Source organism: Hydractinia symbiolongicarpus, chromosome 9 (genome assembly GCF_029227915.1).
Source record: "Hydractinia symbiolongicarpus strain clone_291-10 chromosome 9, HSymV2.1, whole genome shotgun sequence".
In the NCBI taxonomy this organism is placed as follows: domain Eukaryota; kingdom Metazoa; phylum Cnidaria; class Hydrozoa; order Anthoathecata; family Hydractiniidae; genus Hydractinia; species Hydractinia symbiolongicarpus.
In genome coordinates this window covers 23561517-23585069 of record NC_079883.1, presented here as the reverse complement: position 1 = coordinate 23585069, position 23553 = coordinate 23561517, and the positions used below count along the sequence as shown (strand labels likewise).

Below are 23553 nucleotides of genomic sequence, written 5' to 3'. Positions count from 1 at the left end.
CCAATGGTGCATGGTAAACAGATATTCAGCGCGGTAAAATCCGATATCGTAATTATTCAGTCTCAATTTTTTGATATTCGGCTCAGTTGCGCGTCGTCAAATATCACAAGCTCAGCCTAGTTAACCAAGCACAAAGCCAGCGTGGTCACATTTTACCCTCTTAAATAGTAGGGGTTTAATTATATTTGTTAGGGCGAGTGAGGCCATTCGCGCTCAAAAAAATGATTTCCTGATAATGATCACGTGAGTAAGAACAATAGTAGTAACCAATCAGAAAGCGCTGTCAGCATTCTCACCGCAAGATCCTGCGTAATTTTTCCACCTTACCTATTATGATTTCGCAGAAGTAAAAAAAAATATGCTGGACCTCCTGGCTAGTGATGAGATGGAGTCAAATTTAAGAAATATAACGAACGTTCAATGAGTACAGAGAATTTTACGAAAGTGTTTTTTATGGTTATATCTGTGTAAAATATGTTTGTTATGCTATTTAACAAAGCATGTTTGCTATTTTGATCTTCAAATATTTTCTTGTTTATCAGTGTGGAATCATTGATGCTGAAACAAACTGATGCATGTTTCGGATACATTTAATGTGCTCTGAAAAGTTTGCAGACCAAGTCAGTCCGTCTGGTCTATAAAATCAACTATTGCACTATGAACGTTCAATCAGCAACCGTGTCCAAATTGTTTTCCCGTCCTTCCTTTAAAGAGAATTGCCTTACTTACCTTACTTAACACAAAGAAGTTATAGAGTGTTTTAAAAACAGAATTGTGTGCATTTCTTCGCTATTGTAGCTTTCAGATGTTGATTAACTACAGAAGAATTTAAAACCATGGCAATAAAAAAATACCCTTTTATTGTGACACAGAATATTTACTTTAAACAATTAATTTCTGGGAAAAAAGTGTTTACATAATGAACCCACGCAGATATTACAATATTTATTTAAAAATTCACCTCTCTAAATTATACATTACAAAGAGTCAAAACAAACTTTTTCATGCTGCATAAATCTAGTGAAACAAATAACAACTAATTAAAACTAGTGAAACATTTATAAATTACAAAGCATTTAGAAAAAAAAGTTTAAAAAGAGACACATGATCAGGCTAAAACTGCATGTTGTATCCATCAAAAAAAAACAAAAAAAACAGTACGTACCAGGAGTTCGTATTCAAAATCCTATATTAAAATATTTTAGTTTTTAATTAATTTTTCGCATAAAGAGATAGCATGCTGATATCATAAATACCTGCATTGTCTTGGAATGTCAAGATAAGAATACTTGGTTATAAATAGGAATAAATGTTAAGTTTTATTTATCTTTTACTTGCAGACTTGTTGACAAGAGGTAGAAAAGCACAAAGAAGTTCAAGTTAACCACTTCCCATCAGAAAGGTAAGCGTTTTTTTCTTTGCGATTAAAAACGAGAGAAAATACCCACATATTTTTTCCTCTCATTGAGTTATTCGCAGCGTGGATCTGCAACTAAAAAATACTTATAGTCAAAAAATGGCATAATAATTCAAACAAAAAGTAAGTCCAAGATTAAATATACAGAGCTTTATTTGACCAGCAAACACACGAAAAGCAGAGAATCATGGATAACATAATATAACTTTGCATATGGAAATAGTGAAACCTATTTATAGCGAAGTAATCGCATAGAGAAGGGTGGCAAATAAGCATGGTCGAACAAAGAAGTAAGATCTTTGCTCCTAAAGCACAATGCAACATTAAAAAGTAGGATTCTCGTGTATTTCATTGCTTTCCTGTACAAAGTAAGAAAGATAATTATATACGTGCAAAAAAGTATTGTTTACTGTGCAATATGAATGTGGATAGCCACAGCCAGAGTCAGGAGGGCTTAAATATTTCGTGTTTTTATATTTTGGTTGTAGCTGTAATAACTGGGTATAAGTTGCTACTTTCCTCTTGTACTTATGCTTGTTATGCGTAGTGTAGGTTGCTGCACTGTGAACCCTGTTCCTTGACAGTTGGAAGAGATTGTGTTCCAATGTCATTTTATTTTATTATGATTTAGAACAAACAACCAAAGAAATCCAGCAGTCATGTAGACGGATGTTGTGTTAAAGCATGGAAAAAAGTAAGTAATCAAATGACAGAAAACACATTAATGACATGCATGGTTCATAAAATTCCTTTTTTAAAAAATAATGGTGGGTTTGTTTTAATTGAGTGTTTATGTGAGTAAGTTTATGTGTCATGTCATGTATTTTTTTTACACGAAACTAGATTCACGGCACACGGCAATATATGACTAATATTAAATAACACTAGTTCACTAACAATGTATAAGAGTAGTCCACGGCACGGATTCACCGTTCTGCAGAATGTTTGGATCTGCGTTTGGCTCGTAATAAAACTGCGCACAGCCAATCAACCTAATTTTGCTATCAATGGAGAAAAAGCTATCCCTTTTGATGCAGCTTTTTCTAGAAGGACCAACAGCTAATGAAAAATAATTTTGAGAATAAGCATTTATGTTGAGATAAATGTAAATTAACCTCGTACCCAGGGTCTTGTATCCCCTAAGCTGTTATTACTGAGTGGCAACAACTATCAACTTCCAACCCCATTGCCAGGGCATCTTGCCTTCACTTCGTAATAACGAATCATGGGCCACAAGAACCTGGGAAAGAGGTTGATCAACTTTATCAACAAGGCAAAATTCCCTGCAGGGGCGGATCTAGGGTTAGGCAGCCTAGGCAATTGCCTAAGCCTAGTTTTGTGAACTAGAAAAAAAATTCTCTATAGATAGAATAATCTATAAAAAAAACTAAATTATTTTTATCAATTTATTTTTGGCATCCGCCGATTTCGACTATGACGATGCGCGGCGTGCGTGTTTTATTTTACTCAAATAAGCAAACCCGGGGCGATCTTAGGCAAAATGTCTATTCGCCTAAAACGTCCGCGGGTTTTAAAGTTCCGAATGAATGAAAATCACAGATGGAAGAAAAAACGCCTAAAACGTCCGCGGGTTTTCAAGTTCCAATGAATGAAATTCTGGAATGTGAAGAAAAAACGCCTAAAACGTCCGTGGGTTTTAAAGTTTAAACGCCTAAAACGACCACGGGTACGGTTACATGGAGTGGATGTTTCTTTTTCAACATGGTTTACCTGGATCAGGTCCAATTGCAGGGAGCACTTCAAATGTCTAGAATATTAAAGCAATTGTATGCCACCTAAGTTAAATAAAGAAGTTTTGAATTTGGAAACCTTTTCAGATATTGAAAGGATTGGAAATGCTGGAGAGAAGTATTTTGGCCACGTGTGCCGTGTTGTTGTCTCAAACCAAACCTTTATCTTCCTCTGCAAGAGACAATAAATTCAGTAATACTTGAAATATTTTAGTTTTAGCTGCTCCTGAATTTTAGGCACTTTTGTGTCAAGAACTATTCTTAAAAGTGGTAAACCACCAGATGTTCTTACAAAACGTGTAATTTAAATCTTTTTCTTATCAAAACAAAAGGTTTTAACTTGGCCTTGATCAAATGCATTGTTTATAAACATAAAAGCCCAATGCCAAACGAGATAGCTAACGGAGGCAATTTAAGTAAACACTGTCTTGGCGGTCGAAAGATGTTTTGATGTGTATGTTAAATTCGGTATAGAGTATTACTAGCTACCTGTATGTGTATTAGTTGGAATTTTGTTAGTTTTTTTTCTTTAACGTCTTAAGGGTCACTGGCTTCGTGTAGGCTTCGTGTAGCCGTTTATGCAACTGTGTATCTTTGTTTCTGTTTGGGAGAGAATACATTCTTGTAAGATAACTAAGGGACAGCTCTTTCATGAACGCAAAAGTCCAAGCTAAATGTTAATAGATCTGCAGATCCCCTTTCCCTCCCCTAAACATCAAATCAGAAAAGGTAATCTTTGAATGTTGTCAGTCCTTGAAACCATAAGCACTCATCCATGTGTCCCTGCTAAGCAGGTAGACACTAAAAGTTATTAATTCTTTCTGTTCTCTAAGAAATCGATGTATACAGTATGAGATATAATTAAACGTCAAAGGATTCTACCTCGTCCCACCGCCAAATTTATACGCTTAGCATATACTTTTTTATTGTGATTGTCCCTAAGAACTTTGACTTTGTGGAAACTTTTAAACAGTGCATTTTATATGCAACATCCCACTGCTCATTTTAAAACTTTTAAGAACACGAGAAGATCTCTTTGACTTTCCCATGTTACTTTTAATTGTAATAATATTGCTAAAAACAAAAGAATGAAGCAATACCTAATCTAAGAATAGTCCAAGTTTGTTTTATAATATTTCTTATTCTCATCATGCTGACCAATACATTGATATAATTTTGTTTTAGGATAAGATATTTTGATGTCACCCTGGTACCTAAGATGAATATTCTTCTGACAATGAAAATCACCATCAATTAAAAGAACACAGATTTGTTAATCCTTATAATATTGGAAAACTGTAAACAATGGATATATATCTGGTATAATCCACAAAGTTGTGTTTCATAAGAGGAACAAAGAAGGTGAAAAAAATCAATCAAAATAACTTGTATTTTGATGTCACCCTGGTACCTATGATGAATATTCAAGTAAATAACACAGAAGATTTGTTCTGAATCCTTATAATATTGGAAAACTGTAAACAATGGATATATATCTGGTATAATCCACAAAGTTGTGTTTCATAAGAGGAACTAAGAAGGTGAAAAAAATCAATCAAAATAACTTGTATTTTGATGTCACCCTGGTACCTATGATGAATATTCAAGTAAATAACACAGAAGATTTGTTCTGAATCCTTATAATATTGGAAAACTGTAAACAATGGATATATATCTGGTATAATCCACAAAGTTGGTGAAAAAAATCAATCAAAATAACTTGTGAATATTCAAGTAAATCATAGAAATGATTTTCACGTAAAACATATACAGATCGAAACAAGAATTGCATGTTAAAAAACGTTCTGTTACAGACTGTAAACTAACAAAATGTCATGTCAACTTATGGATATGAGTAGGATTTGTATATATGTTGCTTTTTATATGAGAATCTTCATAATTGGCTTATAGTTACTAAAACTTTCTTAAAGATTTTACAGTATTAAAATATTTTTTAAACATAGTTGATAGGGACATGTAAGGGTAAATAATATGAGACATCTTAAATGTTTTGATGTTATTTTTCTAATTTCTAACTCTTTTCTGGCTTAATAAACTGCCTTTCTCTTGTGGGAATTTCATAGCATTAAAATTAATGCTTAATAGAAATTGGTGCAAAACTACACCAGTAACCCTAATGCTAAACTGTATTAACTTCATGAAGAGGTGATTACTATATACTTTTTGTACACGTTTATTATATGTTGCGATCTTACACTGTAAGTCTAACTGGAAATCTTTCATTCTTTTATATGCTGGTTTTCTTTGTGCATTTGCAGGTTGTTACCACAGACTATAATTTTCCAAACAATATTTCTACGTTGCACTACTGTTGACTATCTATTCCTAAAATTGTCTTGTAATGTAATTTTTTGTTGTATTGTTAGTTATTAGACTTATTGCATGTTTTGAAATGAAGCAAATCCCCAACTTATTACTTGTACTCGTATTATGTGCGCAAAACGAAAAAAGATGCTAAGATACTTAATACCAATATGTGATTCAAAGAAATTATGGAAACGCTAACCCTGTTTCAAATCGAATTTGCTAACCAGACGCATTTTCCATCCGCATGTTTTAACAAGGATAAAGTGGTAAAACTACGGGGGTTACTGTTATTTGTTTGGCTATAAAGAAACTTTCGTTTCTAATCTAGAAGGATTCTTAATAACTAAAAACCTTACTTTTGGGAAAATTTTAGTTCCTTTTACAGCAAAAACACAAAACGGCCGATTTACCTCGTACAACACCACAACCCTTGACATTACTTTGCCAAAAAATCTATGAAATTTTGCCTAACCAGAAAAAAATCCTAGATCCGCCCCTGCCCTGGGAACAAGGTTGTTCGTGTGTTTACGTTTAAAGATTATATGTGATTATATTCGGATGCTTTTATTTCCCTTATAGTTGATGTCAGCCAGTATAAAAAGTTTAAACGGTTGACTCTGGTGGAAGAGATCAAGAGCATTCTTCAAAAATATCCTGATGATGGCCAAATCTTCAAGGTGATAATTCACATTTATTTCGCAATTCGTAATTCTCTTCTCTTTTTAGTACAAAAAAAACATATGTAATTTTTTTCGTTAGTTCTCCCTTAAAGTTATTAGTACTAGGCTTTTTGGGTATCGAATATCCTGGGTTAGGGGGATAAGGGTGGATTTAACCACCTTATAAAACTTAATGAGGTAACATGTGTTGTTGAATTACAACAGAAAATGGTATATCATAAAAGAAATAGATAAACGGAATTAAAATCTTGCTGATGTCTGCATTTCTTATGACGTCATCATTATAAGGTTAGTGAAAGCAATGCTCAATAAGAACAGTTTTTTGGTGTTTGAATCCGCCATCCCCAAGTATAAATTGAGTTTGGACTGAAAAAAATGTCTGGTGACATCTACGAAGTCATGTGGGGAAACAGTAAAAAAAGTTAGTTGGATTTTGATTAAGAAAACTCTTTTTTTGTACTTATGAAATCTTTTTTGGGATTATAACTGCAATATTTGAAGCAGGAGAAGTATTTGTTTATTATATTTTCCGCTAAAATGTGTTCTTTTGATTTCAGCAGCAACACATTTTCTATTTGATGCCTGTTAAAAGTAAAAATTTACCCCTAGAATTGTCTTTCTATGCATAGGAAATAGTCCAAAATGCCGATGACGCTGGAGCAACAAAGCTGGTATTTATTTATGATGAGAATGATTATCGAGAATGCAGTACAAACTTTTCTTCTCCAGGGTTGGGCAAGTTACAGGTATCTTTTACTCTGTCGTCAGCTAAATATCTAGTCAAATAAATTTCAAACCTGAAAAAAAGTATGCCTAACTGGCTTGGTCTCTGTTCTGCTGTAGAAACGTGAGAAATGATGTAACAATGTTTTAAAGAAAAAAAGGTTTTTATGTATATTTATTGTGGTCGATGAGTTTCAAACAACAGAAAACAAAACAAAGAAGCAACAAAGAAATAATGAAAAGAAAAATAATATGAAGATCGAAAAAAATATATAAACAAGAGAAAAATAATTTTCTTAAATATTTATTTTATAGCTAAGTAAGAAAAAAAATAATAAAAGTAAATGCCCCCAAAAATGTTTGTTCTCATTCTGTATATAGTCCGATGATGATGGTGTTACTTTCGCCAGTCAGAATGTTCCGGCAAGATGTTTTGCAAAATATTTTCACTGGAAAGAATATTTACGGAATCTTCTGCAATTGCAAACTTTCTAGAGAAAAGAGGACCGTGTACTTTCAAACAACGATTAAGGAGATATTGGGGTTTAAAGGTGGTTCAATGACGTCATCAACCCGTCTGTTCTAAAACAGGTGGTACCCCAGCTTTGGGGAAAACACCCAATTTGGTCCTCGGTGGACCCTGATTACCCACGCGAAATTTTACGTCGGTTATTTCCAGCCGCTTTCAAATTGCAAGGCCTTGAACAAAAAAGTGCAATGCAATGGCTTCGTTAATTAAGAAAAAAGGCTTCCACGTCAGTCTGAATACTTTGATGTCGTGCCGTAACGTCTAGGCAGTTAACAAATAAGACATACTTTTTTGGGTTACTTCAAGTAAACTTCGGGGAGATTAGAAAAAAATGTCACAGACACTTCGTATTATTGTATAAGACTAATGAATAAGGCCCGTGGAAAAATCCACTTAGGCAGAAGGACAATGGAAAAATAGGTTTTTTTAGGTGTTCTGCTGACGTCAGTTTTATATATCCGCCATTTATGTTTACATTTTGTTCTCTGCTATTGGTTACACTTTAAAAAAAATGTGTTTGTGGTTTCCGCTTATATCTTTGCGAGATTTGTACATGTGATTAATTATAAAGATGGCGGTCTAAGAAGTGGTATATACACTTTCTGTCTGTCTGTTTTCCCCATCTTTCTGAAGTTATAATAGTCAGCAGTGAAATTATAAAAAAATTGGTGAAATTTAGTTTATTCGTTGCCTGTACTGTGCAGAGATTAAAACGCTGATTAACAAAATATATATGATCATGTGCCTTTGATGAGCGGTTAAAGATATATAACGGTTTAAAAATTTTTTAGAAAGTTGTATACCTGTTGCCTTTATCGTATAGATCTTCAAAGGCTGATCAAGAAAATGTATAGGATTATGTACTTTTGATAAACGGTTGCAGAGGTATTAGGGTTTTAAGGCTTTTTGATGATGTCAAAAACCCTTCCATTCCGAAGTGGATTCAGGGACTGGAGTTTGGAAAAATTACCCAAATTGGTCCTAGGTGGTACCTGGTTACCCACGCGGTGAAAAATCATTGATGTCACCACCTCGTTTCCAAGTTATTTGGCCTCAAAGAGTTTTAAGTGCACTGTAATGGCTTCATTAATTTAATATAAGATATTGACGTTAAAGTAGTGTTTTGACGTCATAAAATTTAAGATTTGAGACTTTTTTCGTCAACTTTGAAAGAAAATTTTGGCCACTTCAAAAGAAAATGAACACATCGACTATGACCGTCACATACACTTCGTATTATTATATAAGACTAGTCGATAAGGCCCGTGGAAAAATTCACTTAGGCAAAAGGCTATTAAAAAAATAATTTGCTTTAGATGTTTTGCTGACGTAAGCAATGCATATACAAAAAAAATGTTCTTAAAATCTTACCCAAAATGTCAAATGTCAAATCTTACACAAAATATAAAAAAGAACAGGTTGCAAAGTGCAACATCTAGTTGATAAAAAGTTACAACAACGACACTCACCAATACTCACAAAACCGACAGTAACAAAGAACACCAACAGTCACAACACGGACAATAACAATGTCAGAAATAACGCATCTCAAATATGTACATCTTAAGTGATTATGATGACAACCCTCAGTATTTTATTTTGAGATGCCAAAAAGTTGGCCTACAAGAGTTAGCACAAATCAACAAAAATAAGTTCTTTACACATTTTAAATATTGTCTTTCCCTTAAAAGCTTATACAAAAATATGAAAAAGCCATAGTTTAGAAAACAATAAATGTAAATCTACAAAATTCCGTCATTTCAGTTGCATACAATTCTCTCCCACAAAAATTTACACAAAATGTAAAAATCAACCAGTTAAGAACACAAAAAAATTTCTTTCTTAGTATGATGATTCGTACTACCCTTTACCAACAATTCTGATCCTTAATGTAATGGAAACATTGTATACAGTTCGTAAACAAAACTTTACACAAAATGTAAAACAGATTGGTCTTTGAGAAACTCATCTAAATCAAGAAAAATAATTTCATTCAGCATGTCGTATATGGCCATTACCCATCAATCTTCCACAAAAAGGTTATAAGCACATCAAAATTTAGAAAAGCAGTCATTTCAGTACATACAATCATCGCCCATTAGATTACAAAATCAGAAACAAAGCAATAATGAATGAACACACACACTTTAAATTCTATAAAATTCGTTCCACTTGTCATATTGCATGTGGTCCCCCTTGTAAGGTGCACAGGTAATGTGACATACTTTTTAGCGGTAAGTTCCTTGACTCTGGCTTTTGCGTGGCAGGAAAAAAGAAGCTAGGATTTGGTGACGTGAGGTCTTTTACGGTGGATTTCTTCTAACAGGGACATCGTTGGGGATATAAACTATTATCGAGTGTAGGTTGATGCCTTCTGATTTAATTGAATTCATTAAAATTCATAAAAATACCTTCGTTTGGAGAAATGAACTGATAATTACTTTGCTTCACCTAGCACCCCAATCTTTTTCCCAAAGCCGAAAGAGCTTACCACTGAAAATGTAAACAACGGAAATTATCTATACTCTATGGGCATAAAAATACATCCCACTATCCTGCAAAAGTTCAAGTCTTTGAAAGATTCTGTAGGTAGCTAGCTAGCTTTTTTCATTATAATTCGTTCTCATAAAGAAGAGAAATTTGGAAACTATAGTAGTTAGCTATAGATAATTAAAAAAGAGGAATAACAACAGAAATCATAGGTTAGAGGTAGCCATGAGATGGGGAGCTGGAATTGGAGGCTAGCATTAGCTAGCTAACAGTAGCTAAGACACCCAGTTAAATATACTTAAACTGGAAACACTTAGCCAAAACTAAAGCTAGCTCTTTATGCTTAGTAAAACACATATAAAGAGAAGCAATAGTAATGTAAAATTAATAACATTACAGTTCAACAAACCAAAGTTTTCCGTTTTTTAGCCAGCCAACAGCTTTTGTAGCATTCACTTCACTTTTCTACTTCTTCACTTGGTCTCTTTTCTTTTTAAATATATAGCTATGCTTTTTTAAACCACTTTTTTCCCTTTTTTCAAGGCAAAGGAATCGTTCTTCTGTACTTTTTTACTGGCTTTTATTTTCTACTTCTAAATTTACTTTACCATTTCCAGCTTCACTTTTCTACTTCTTCACTTGGACTTTTTTCTTTTTAAATATGCTTTTCTGAACCACTTATTTTACTTTTTTCAAGATCGTTCTTTTGTGGGGTTTTTTGGTGGCAAGACGACACCATTTTTCGAAAGTTAGCCGCTAAATTTATTTCAGTAAATCAAATTGAGTCGTTTTCATCACGTGATGTAAACAAAGTATACCCGCTAGCAAAATAAACATAATTTTTTTGGGCGACTTCAAAGAGAATTTCAGCAACACCATAGGATAATGACGATATCAACTTTGCCTGTCACAGAGACACGGAACTGGCGTATTTTTCTTTTTTTCTTTTTTTTTCTTAATTTATTTAACGTCGGAGAAATAACTATGTACATATAGCTTCCTGATATAAAAAAAAATAAATAAATACATATTTATAAATATACAGGAAACTAATTAAATCCGACAAAAATTTGTTTATAGTTTTATGAAAAATGTATAAAAATTATGAAAAGTTATTTAAATAGACCGAGTGACTAAAATCATACTTCTTTAGTTTCGTTTTAAATTTTTTAACGCTGTTACAACTTTTCAATTCGGAAGGTAAAGTATTCCAAATTTTAGGCCCCAATGAGCGAAGATATTTTTCCCAAAATTCTTAGTATTAAAGTTCAATGTTTTAAGGTTATTTACATATTGACTTCGTACTGGCCTGTTTGTTTCGCTGCGTTGAAAGATGTCTAACATAAATGGCGGATTTAAATTATTAAGAGATTTAAAAATCTCTATACATAGATTTCTTATTCGCATAATCTTCATGTAGTTACTTTTATTCTTGCTAGAAATGTACTTTTCTTTTCTCTCTGAATATCCGCTATCTACAAATTTTAGGGCTCGCTTATGGAGTTTTTCGACCCTAGAAAGTGATTTTGAAGATGAGAAATTCCAAATAAGTGGACAGTAGTTAAAGTCTGAATACACAAAACTTTCTGCTAAGACACTCTTAGCTTTAAAAGGAAGTATGTTTTTAAATCTATACAAAGCATTTAGTTGTGCAGATGCTTTCTTGCAAACCTCATTTAAGTGCTGATCAAATCTAAGGTTATTGTCAATTTTAACTCCTAACAGTTTGACTGTGTCTTGCGAATATATGTTTTTATCTCCGATTCTTATCAGTTTACTACTTGTGTTTTCTATTGTTAAAGGTGCTTTTTTTGTTATTGTTACATATGATTATATTTACAGGAAAAACACCATATTTATTGCGACAAATCCCTGTTCTTTCCAAAATAACTACGCAGTGCCTCCAGAGCGTACCACTCACTGCTGACATCGGCCGAGCCGGAAGGCTCGATCTAGCAGTTCGCGGTATAGCTCGTTCTATATCTCACTAAATCTAATCTATCATATACTATTTACAATATACCGAATGATGCTAACGAGTTCGTTCAAGCGATTAGCGTCCTGTTGTTATATTACTGTGCTATTTGACAGCTTTAACTCACGTTATGTACAGTTTCTGATGAAGTATCTCATTGTAACATTACCCTCTCTGTCACAAGAGTCTGTCCCCAGACTCCAATAAAAAACATTTACGTCACGCAAAATCTGAAGTCTATGTACAACATTCTTTTTCTCATTAACCACATTACGGGTTCATATCCCCATGTATCACGGCTTCATTTTTTTCTCTTTAACGAAAATGTTTCAATGTTGTTTATCATCAGTTTTTCTGTCATCACGATTTTTAATTCCAGCCTCATATCAAAGAAACGTTTCAATAATATTTGTATCTTGTCATTGTTATCACTGAACATCAAGTAAATAATTTCTGAGCACTATAGGATAGTTAATTGGTTCTCCGATATCTGCCTCGGGACGGCTAAATCTCCGATATCTGCCTCGGGACGGCTAATTCTCCGATATATGCCTCGGAACGGCGAAAAGTATTAACTATTCAATATTACCCAAAACGCGTTTCTTAACGATCAGTGAAGGTCGACAAAGTCATATATTATCGCATCATTATTTCTTTTTTTAGCATTAGCTGCCACCATCAAAATTTCGTCTTTCAGCTTCAGCAATTCATAACAGGAGATCCGACTGGTTATCATTAGTCTATACAGACCTAAACCAGTTAACGTATCCGGGCAGTGCCTCCAATGTTAAAGGTGCTTTTTTGTTGTTACATATGATTATAGATACAGGAAAAACACCATATTTATTGCGACAAATCCCTGTTCTTTCCAAAATAACTACGCAGTGCCTCCAGAGCGTACCACTCACTGCTGACATCGGCCGAGCCGGAAGGCTCGACCTAGCTGTTTGCGGTATAGCTCGTTCTATATCTAACTAAATCTAATCTATCATATACTATTTACAATATACCGAATGATGCTAACGAGTTCGTTCAAGCGATTAGCGTCCTGTTGTTATATTACTGTGCTATTTGACAGCTTTAACTCACGTTATGTACAGTTTCTGATGAAGTATCTCATTGTAACACTATCCTATCTTTGCTGATGATAATGCATTGAAATTTGTCAGGGTTAGCAATCATTTTATTTTCATGTAGCCATGCTAATGCCTGCTCAGACTCACTTTCTAAAATTTTAATGAGGTTTGGAATTGAATTGGAAAACCTTGACAATGTATTATCATCAGCATAGTTGTGTAGGTCACTTCTGGTTATAAAAAGAAAAATATCGTTAAGAAAAATATTAAGAATTATCGGGCCAAAGATTGATCCTTGCGGCACACCTGAAAGAATCATTTGGAAAAGACTGTAGTGTCCGTTTATACCAGTAGATTGTTCTCTATTTGTTAAGTATGACAGGACAAATTTCAGGACATTAATTTCAAATCCATATGCCTCAAGTTTAGCGATTAGTAAATCATGTGGCACGCAATCGAATGCTTTTGATAAATCCATTAAGACTGCACCAACCACGTAATTCATATCAAGTTTTTTTTTCCATTCTTCTAGTAAACGAATTAAGACATGCTGTGTGTTATAGTTTTTCCGATAGGCTGACAAAAATATTGAAAGTTTCGATTCTATGAAAGACATGATTTGATCCTTCATTATGTTTTCATAGAATTTTGAAAATACATTCAACACACTGACAGGTCTAAAATTTCTAATGCTATGTTTGTCTTTGCCTCCTTTGTCAAGAGGTGCTACCGTTGCACGTTTGGCTCCATCGAGAAAAATATTCAATTTTATGCTGCTGTTTATAGCATTTTTCAATGGGCCAATCAGATATTCACTAGCTAACTTCACAAGCTTTGGGGGTATTTTGTCTCTACCTGGAGAGGAATTTATGTTTAAATTAGTAAAAAGTTTTTTGATTGTGTTGTCATCTACCTCCTTAAAGTTAAAAAAATTTATATTTTCGTTGCAGGCTTTAATTTTGACAATACTCGGATGACTCTCGTATGTTTTAATTATCTCATTAATTAGTCTCTCTTTGTCTAAGGAATTTCGATAACCAATTGATATTGGCTTGGTTCCACTACTTTTTTCTACAATGTTTATATAGTGATCATTAAATAATTCAGCAAGCTCACTGTCATTGGTTATCTGAGCACCATATTTGATAATCATAATGTTATCATTGTTCAAACCACTTTTATTGGTTATAAACGGCTTAATAGTTTTCCAAAAAGTTTTATTTTATACAATCCCAGAATCTATAACATTTTTAAAATACATTTTTATGGCTTTCTTTCTGAGGCCAACACACTTATTTCGTTGTTTTTTATATTTAATCTTGTTTTCTTCAGTAGGATCTTTATTGTATCGATTTTTAAATCTTGACATGGTATAAATGGCTTGCTTAAGTTCTTTATTCATAAAAGGTGCTTCATTTCCCCTGAGCAGTTTCTGTTTTAAAGGGGCATGCTTTTCAATAATAAAACTAAACGTTTTTGTCAAGTGGTCGTAATTTGAAGCAGGGTCATTTTTATTAAAATCAAAACGTGTACTTTCTGTTACTTCTATAAACAATTAGTTTTGGTTTCAATCTTACCAGATGAGATCTTAGGAAAGTTGTAATCATCAGATGATGGTCACTGAGTCCAGTCTCAGTAACCATCGTATTATTATATAGACTAGCCGGGAAACCCGGCGTCGAATCGCCGGGATGAGCCCTAAGTAACTGTTGTTGAACGCCCTAAGGAGCGCCTAAAAAGAACTGCAAACTGTGCGACACAGTCAGGTGAAGCGCTTTAGTACAGGTATGCAGTATGTCGTAAATCAAGTGAAGCGCACACACTATTATAGTGTTGAGACTATAACATATTTTTCAAAAAATAACTTTCCCGCAACAAAGGCTGAAATAAAAACAAAGTTTACAACTGTTGTGACTCCGTCATAGCAAAAACAATCGGTCAATATTATTTTATTTTGCGGAATAAGTTTTTGTAAAAGTTAAAAAATTAATCGTGACACCGGACTGAGCACTTAGTACAGTTAAATGGTGTTACATAGGTGTATAGGGATAATACCCTTTTGAAAAAAACTTTCTTGCAGACTCTATTTAAATGAAAACACAAGAAACAGCCCTTCGCTTCTTGCACAGGGCTAAGCGGTTAGTCCAGGTAAACATTGTTGGACATTCGTACAGGCGTGATTCCCAAGAAAGTTTAAAAATTAATTGTCACAGTGGGCTGACCCACATAGGCGTAACAGCCTTTTCCAAAAAATAGGCTATTGTTAACACTGAGCTGACCGCTTATTACAGTTAAACAGACTTGAACAGTACCCTTCTCCAAAAAAACTTTATCACAACTTCGGGTTAAATGACAACACAGGAAACAGCCTGTCGTTACTCCTCCAGCTAAAGCAATTGCTCAGCCATTTTATTTGCGAAGAATTTTTTAAGAAAATAATTAAAGATGTATAGCTACCTAGCTAAACTGCATTTAGCATAAGATTTATTTCTGAGAATATTGCTATATTGATAGCCAAACTGAATTTTTATACTATCACTTTTTTGGTAAATATATATGAGATAGCTAAATGGCTATATCCTCGACATAAAAATAAATGTTGGGTTGGAGAAAAACCTCTTATACCAAACAAAATTAGTAAAAAGTAAGGCTATTAGCTAGCTAGCCTTCAAAATATTCGTTCCTAGCCAAAAATCCTAAAACTGGGGCGTTTAAGATCTGTACGTAGCTAAAAAACGTGACAATATATTTATCTTCACATTTTAGAACATAAAAAAAACAAATATTACAAATACAAAATGCTTATAGAAGACAAAGGTGAAACAGACTTAGAAACAACACTGACCACCATTACTTTTTAAAAACTAAAATGGCCATCATGTTTCTTCGTTGGCATGTCTAGGCCGCGAAAGTCTTGATTTGTTTTTCAAAGAATCAGGCGTTTTGATTGGTATACACGTGCGAGCGGTCAAAACAAAGTCAGTTAAACTGTCAGTAAAACCATCCTATTTGTTTTCTTTTTCTATTTGTTTTTTAAATTAGAGGTTTATTAATTCAATTAATTAAATTATGTAAGGAAATAAATTAATTTCTGTAATTTATTTTGATAAATCATAAGATTTCCAATTAAACAACCCCCTGGTTTCTAAAAATTCGCGAAAGATCAAAGGGATATTGGTAACCCTTTTAAACACACAAATTACGGCTATTATTATAGAGACTAGTCAATATAGCCCGTGGAAAAATCTACTTAGACAGGATAACAGTAAAAAATAACCGCTATTAAAATTGTGATAACGTCCGCAAGGACCTGTCAAGAGACAAAATATTTTTTCTTCGAAATTTGTTTACTTATTGCCTCTATTGTGTAGAACTTTAATAGCTGATTAAAATAATGTATAGAATCATTTGTTTTGGACAAACACCTCAGGAGATATAAGGGTTTAAAAATTTTTGCTGAAGTCAGCAGAAACGACCAAATAGGCAAAAAAAATATTTTAAGAAATTTGTATACATGTTGCCTTTGTACAGCTCTTGAAACGCCGATCAAGAAAATGCATAGGATAATGTACTTATGGCAAACGGTTGCAGAGATATTAAGGTTTGAAGGCTTTTTGATGACGTCATCAACCCGTCCATTCCGAAACGGATTTGGGGACCCGGGTTTGGGAAAATTACCCAAATTAGTCATAGGTGGTCCCTAGTTACCCACGCGGCGAAAAGTCATTGACGTCATCACCTCGTTTCCAAGTTATTTGGCCTCAAAGTTTTAGGTGCACTGTAATGGCTTCATTAATTTAATATAGGATATTGACGTTAAAATAGTGTTATTGACATCGCGCCGTAACGTCAGAAAATTTAACATATTAGACATGCATATTTCGGCAACATCAAATAAAAATGAGCACATCCACTTTGCCTGTCACAGAGACACGAAACTGGCGTATTATTATATAGATAATTATTATAATTATTATTATATATTAATTATTATATAATATAGTAATATATATATAATTATATATGTATAATTATATATTATAATTATATAATATAATAATATTATATAATATAATTATATATATATTAATTATATATAATATAGGAATAGGAATTATTATATAGACTAGTCGATAAATTCCGTGGAGTAATCCACTTAGGCAGAAGGACAATGGAAAGATAGGTTGTTTTAGTTTTTTTGCTGACGTCAGCAGTGCAAAGACAAAATAAATATATTTTTTTAGAAATTTGTATACCTGTTGCCTTCATCGTATAGATCTTGAAATGCTAATCAAGAAAATGTATATGATCATGTATCTTTGACAAACGGTTGCAGAGATATCAAGGTTTAAAGGTTTTTTGATGACGTCATCAAACCGTCCACTCCGAAACGGATTCGGGGACCCAGGTTTGGAAAACTTACTCAAATTGGTCCCAGGTTGTCCCTAGTTACCCACGCGGTGAAAAAACATTGACGTCACCACCTCGTTTCCAAGTTATTTGGCCTCAAAGTTTTAAGTGCATTGTAATGGCTTCACTAATCTTTATTAACTTTCCTTTGACGTCAATACTATTTTATCGGTAAAGTTTGGTAAATTACAGAACAATTTTATAGGCGATGTTTTATAGAATTTGTTAAAGAAAATTTTGAAGAATGTAATCCACTTTGCAAAATTGACAGACAGACACACGGAACTGTCGTATTATTATATAGACTAGTCGATAAAGACCCGTGGAGAAATCCACTTAGGCAATAGGACATTGAAAATGTTGGTTTGCTGTCGTCAGCATTGTAAATCCAAAAAAAAAAAAAAATTGGCGAAATTTAGTTTATTCGTTGCCTGTAACGTGTAGAGGTTGAAACGCTGATCAAAATAATATAGGATCATAACTTTTCTACGAACAACAAAAGACATAAAAGGGTTTTAAAATTTTGCTGACGTCAGCAATGGCCTGTTAAAACGCAAAAAAAAAATTTCAGAAATTTATATCCCTGTTACCTTCATCGTATAGACCTTGAAACGATGATCAAGAAAATGTATAGGATCATATATCTTTGACAAACGGTTGCAGAGATATTAGGGTTTAAAGATTATTTGATGACGTCATCAACACGTCCATTCCAAAACGGATTCGGGGACCCAGGTTTGGGAAACTTACCCAAATTGGTCCAAGGTGGTCCCTAGTTACCCACGCGGTGAAAAATCATTGACGTCACCAACTCGTTTCCAAGTTATTTAGCCTCAAAGTTTTAGGTGCACTGTAATGGCTTCATTAATTTAATATAGAATATTGACGTTAAAGTGGTGTTATTGACGTCGCGCCGTAATGTCTGAATATTTACCATATTAGACATGCATTTTTCGGCAATATCAAAGGAAAATGAAGTCATCCACTTTGCCTGTCACAGAGACACGGAACTGGCGTATTATTATATAGACTAGTCGATAAATCCCGCGGAGTAATCCACTTAGGCAGAAGGACAATGGAAAAACAGGTTGTTTTAGTTTTTTTGCTGACGTCAGCAGTGCAAATACAAAATAAATATATTTTTTTAGAAATTTGTATACCTGTTGCCTTCATCGTATAGATCTTGAAATGCTAATCAAGAAAATGTATATGATCATGTATCTTTGACAAACGGTTGCAGAGATATCAAGGTTTAGAGGTTTTTTGATGACGTCATCAAACCGTCCATTCCGAAACGGATTCGGGGACCCAGGTTTGAAAAACTTACCCAAATTGGTCCCAGGTTGTCCCTAGTTACCCACGCGGTGAAAAAACATTGACGTCACCACCTCGTTTCCAAGTTATTTGGCCTCAAAGTTTTAAGTGCATTGTAATGGCTTTACTAATCTTAATTAACTTTCCTTTGACGTCAATACTATTTTATCGGTAAAGTTTGGTAAATTACAGAACAATTTTATAGGCGATGTTTTATAGAATTTGTTAAAGAAAATTTTGAAGAATGTAATCCACTTTGCAAAAGTGACAGACAGACACACGGAACTGGCGTATTATTATATAGATAGTAAATTCTTTGGTAAAATTACCCCTAGGAAAAAAGACCACTATATCTTGCACTTGGAATTTTAAAAATTATATACCTCATGTAGGTTAATTCAAACCCAACAGAACGATATATCTATGTTATCCGTAATTTGAACTTTGTTTTTTTTTGTTATTGCAGGGACCAGCACTATATTCATACAATGATGCTTACTTCACTCAATCAGATTGGGATGGTATAAGATCACTGGGACTAAGCAACAAAATAAAAGATCCACTGAAAGTTGGGAGATTTGGACTCGGTTTTAAATCAGTATTCCATTTAACAGGTTAGTGTTAATGCTATCTTCCTTAACAGTAAAAAGAAGTAAACAGCTAACAGTAAATAATTTTTTGGAAAAAAGAAAAGTTTTTACTGAGCGACTTTTTTTATTATCTGTTATCTGTTTTTCACAAACTTTAAACGTTCTGTTCTAGTATCAACTGATGTGTACCGTAAGTACCCGATTAAGCGTCTACTCTCGAAAAAACACCTACTCTCGAAAAAACGCCCCCCTCAAATAAGCGCCCTTCTCAAATAATCGCCCCTCTGGAATAAGCTCCCCTATATATAATAGGAGCTTATTCAATTATTTTGAAAATTAGAAAAACTTCTACTCAAAAACAGATTTGGTCTTATAATTATCCATCAGCATGAAATTTCATGCAAAAATATTTATAAGACTATTCCTGTTCCTGAAAAGAAAACTTTTTTTATACGAGATTTTTTTATAAGCGCCCCTATCGATTAGCCGCCCCTCTCAAATAAGCGCCCAGCCTTAAAGTTACTGTTTTAAATTAGCACCCGGGCGCTTAATCAAGCATACGGTAGTGTCATAAATAATCTCCCATTGAAATACAAAATTTCAACTACAATGCACTTCTAAATCAAATAACTATTTTCTTGACACCCCTCCTTTTTAAGAAACACTTTTTAAAAAAAGTCTTAAAGCTGCAGTTTTATTTAAACAAAAGCACGAGAGACTCAATAAAATGTTCAGCCAACTAGTTAAGGAGCTTATAACAGAACTTTAGGTCCCGTTTTTTACCAAACATTTGACCCCTTAAATAAGTTGATAGTATCATGGAAAATATAAACACATGGTCAGCTAACCCAATTCGGATGCGTTTGGGTCTTAGACCTATACAATTACCCTTATTTGAGACTCCTATTTGGTCCAATAATTCTCAAAGCCTAAAAGCTGGTAACGTGTGTTATGTGAAAATTTGAAAATGATGAAGCATACTGAAAGATGTTTCAGTATGCTTCATCAGTATGTTTTGGCATACCAGTCCGCGTTTTGCCCCAATCTCCATTAAATAACTTTTCGAGGGTGAATATATAAACTATTCTCTAAGAAACTCAAACTCAACATTTGCATTATAAACTAATCATGCCATACACAAATGATCGAGCTTAACAAAAGAGGTGGTCCTATCACCAGTACACACCCCTCCCTAAGATCTGAATAGGGAAATTGGACCTCCTAATGTGAAAATTTTACCTGTTTGTACGATTGTGATTTGCCACAAAGCAAACTAAAATTTACAATCTTTTAATAAGTTCAGACAAAAATGATTTAATACTTTATATTGACAATATTAAGTTATTGTGCTTGCGTGAATTCATCAATTTTTGACACCACCGCGCCATATCTATGTATCGTAATAACAGAATTAATTTTGATCATAAGAACGTGGTAAAGGCCGTCTTTAGTCGAAAGAGAAAAGCAGTGGTACAAGCACAAAAAGGGTGGAGATAATTTTGCAAATGAATTTACTATGCATGCATGGTTTCCATGTTGGAACTTTTATCGCAAATTGCATTTGAATTGCGTGTTTTCTGGTTTCTTTTTTCCCAAATTGGACGTTTTCTTTGAATCGAAGTCGATTTTCTTTGATCCTAGATCTTTCAATTTTCTCTTAAAATTTTAGAAAACACCCTAGAACCTGCAACAATTATTTCAGCGTACAGATCGTTCTAATACAATTATACTTTTTTACATGAGCCTCGGTGCAGCTTCTTTTAAGTTTTTGGATCTTTTTCTGAATATTAGCTTTTCCAAGTTTGGGTAGTTGGTAAAAAATACTATTGATATAAGTACTTTTGTCTACGCTATTTATGGTTTACTCCACCTTTCTCTTTGTCTATCTAGATTATCGGTCTATGATCTTTTTATTAGATAAATATGGCTACCTATGGTAGGTAAACAAAGCTAGCGACAGTCTAAAGGACTGAATAAGTTAGTAGATTTGATGCGATTTTACTTGTAAATACCATGTCAATTAATCGCTGTTTCTTACGCTCCTGTTTTACCATTTATTTCAAAGTTTGTTTTTATTATACACCTTAATGTGCAATGTTGGCGATGCTTATTATCTCCTTGAGAATTAATTGGTTTTCAGCATTAATTTACCGATTCTCTGTATTGGCTCGTATTGCGGGCGATAACTAGTTCTCAGTGCATGTCCCACAAAATAAAAAAAAACCTTGGAAAGTAAGTACGAATCTACCAATCAGATGTTTTCTACTCGAAAGGTGGCGCAAAAGTGAAAGCAAAACACTCCGCATTGTAACATTTTCTGAGCGCGTGTTTTTAAAAACTTCTGCTTGTCAACAATAGGTACAATGTAATTCTATTTGAAACGTTTTGCGTCATACGTGTTTGAAAACTTGAGCTAGTAGATTGCATTAAAATTCTAAAGATTTGCATCAACCTATAATCATGGTCAAGGAAATGATAAATCCGTTAACTGAAGCCAATGCATAAAAATGTTTTCAACACAGCATCGGGAACAAACAATGGGGTTTTTGCTCAAAACCCTAGTGTTAGAAAAAAAGTACGTTACAAATTTGCTGATGAATGTTCGGACAATCCAAAAAGATTCAATAAACCTATACCGAGATAAAAATTACACACATTTGCAACAAGGGGAAAGAAGTATAAAATTAAAGCTGCTGACAACAAAGTAGATGCTGTAACAATATGTGAGATTTGTTTGGTAACATTGTTACCGGCTTGGATGGCATGCAACCAAATAAGAGCAATGCTATACGTATCTCTAGCGGTAAAGTAACATAGTTACAGTCGGAGGGAAGAAAGAGCCATCCATTAGGATGGAATCCTGAAGGACGTTAAAACTTCCCGTTACTTACTAACTTGGTTACTTACGTCGTCTACCATTTGCTACAAGGAAAAAATTGATGTGGTATTGATACTAAATTTATCTATTGAACATGTTGATAATAAAATGCAAGAGACCCCCTTAATTTATTGAGCGATTTAGAAGCAAATGTGAACGATTTGGATGATGATCCAAATCGCGTCAAAGTTAACATAATCAATAGAATTTTTTTCATTCATTTTCAAACGTATTAATGCTAGCAAGGAAAGTATCATACATCTTGTTCTAGACTAATGGTACACCTGAATAACAAGTATTATGAAAGTGATAACCGAATCTAGGCAAAAAAAGACTTTAACCCGCGTAAATGCACTTGAAAATAGCATTGTTCGTGTCCTTAGCCTTCTTTAAAACTTTAATATTTTTCACTATTTCGGGTTTACACCTCACAAGGTTTAACCCCAGTACCTGTCCTAACTTATTGGGGGTCTGGCATGCTGATATGACCACATCTTTTGCTAGGCTATACTATTTATGTGTGGCATAGTTAGTATAGAATACAAATATTCAGTTTAGATTTTTAAGACAATTATTTTCAGTCTCTAAAAGTTGTTTGATAGAAGTCGAAGCGTAACACAGTCAGACTGTTTTCGGTCAGTTTTATGACCAATTAAATCCCACTATGGCATAGAATGATTGTGAAAAATTTAGAGTTTGTAGCCCTTGGAGTGTCAAATTGATGTTCCAAACATGGTGTTTGCGGGGTTTTAACCCGGTTTTAAGGCCCAATTTTTTGGTAAGCTTCATAATTTTTCAAATTCTCACATAATAAAAAACATATGGCATATGTTTGAGCATTATCAGACCATCTGGGGGTCTCAAATTAGGGTAATTTTAGAAGCAAAACGCTCCCAAATTAGATAAGCTGATCATGTGACGTTTTGTAGAAAATGAGACCTAAAATTCTGTTATGAGCTCCTGGACTATTACCAAAGCAAAATTAATTTGTAGCTCTCAATATATCATCAATTTATTATAATTCGTTTTAGCAATCGTCGTTTGCTTGTTTACAGTTCTATATTGTCATATGAAACGTTAAGTGAAATTATAATTAGTCCTCAAAATGCTCGCGTATCACAACTACATTGAAGGATTCACTAGAGCCATTCGTTCTGATGTATATGTACAAAAAATTTCCCGGTTTTATTGTGCTGTGTCACTAAAATATCCCATGACTATTATGCAGAACTAAAGAAGTAAAGAGATAGTAAAGTAAAATAAAATAGAAAAATAAGAAATAGAAAAGAGAATAAATAAAGAAACAAAGAAATAAAAAAATAAATAGAGTGAAATAATGTATAAATATACGACACGCGATCACATAATTTCCTGGTCCTGTACTATATCGGT

General features: G+C 33.6%; 1 protein-coding gene across 1 annotated transcript in view; it reads left to right on the top strand.

Moving 5' to 3' along the window:
* Nucleotides 1-876: 876 nt before the first annotated feature.
* The window catches only part of LOC130657936 (sacsin-like), a 39065-nt gene continuing 16388 nt past the window's right edge, over nucleotides 877-23553 (top strand). Inside the window, exons 1-6 of the mRNA XM_057460934.1 lie at nucleotides 877-1157; nucleotides 1341-1402; nucleotides 2049-2111; nucleotides 6076-6173; nucleotides 6806-6922; nucleotides 19160-19307. Of these exons, the coding sequence (XP_057316917.1) occupies nucleotides 2102-2111; nucleotides 6076-6173; nucleotides 6806-6922; nucleotides 19160-19307 (373 nt within the window). The 5' untranslated portion in view covers nucleotides 877-1157; nucleotides 1341-1402; nucleotides 2049-2101. The remainder of the gene's footprint in view (nucleotides 1158-1340; nucleotides 1403-2048; nucleotides 2112-6075; nucleotides 6174-6805; nucleotides 6923-19159; nucleotides 19308-23553) is intronic.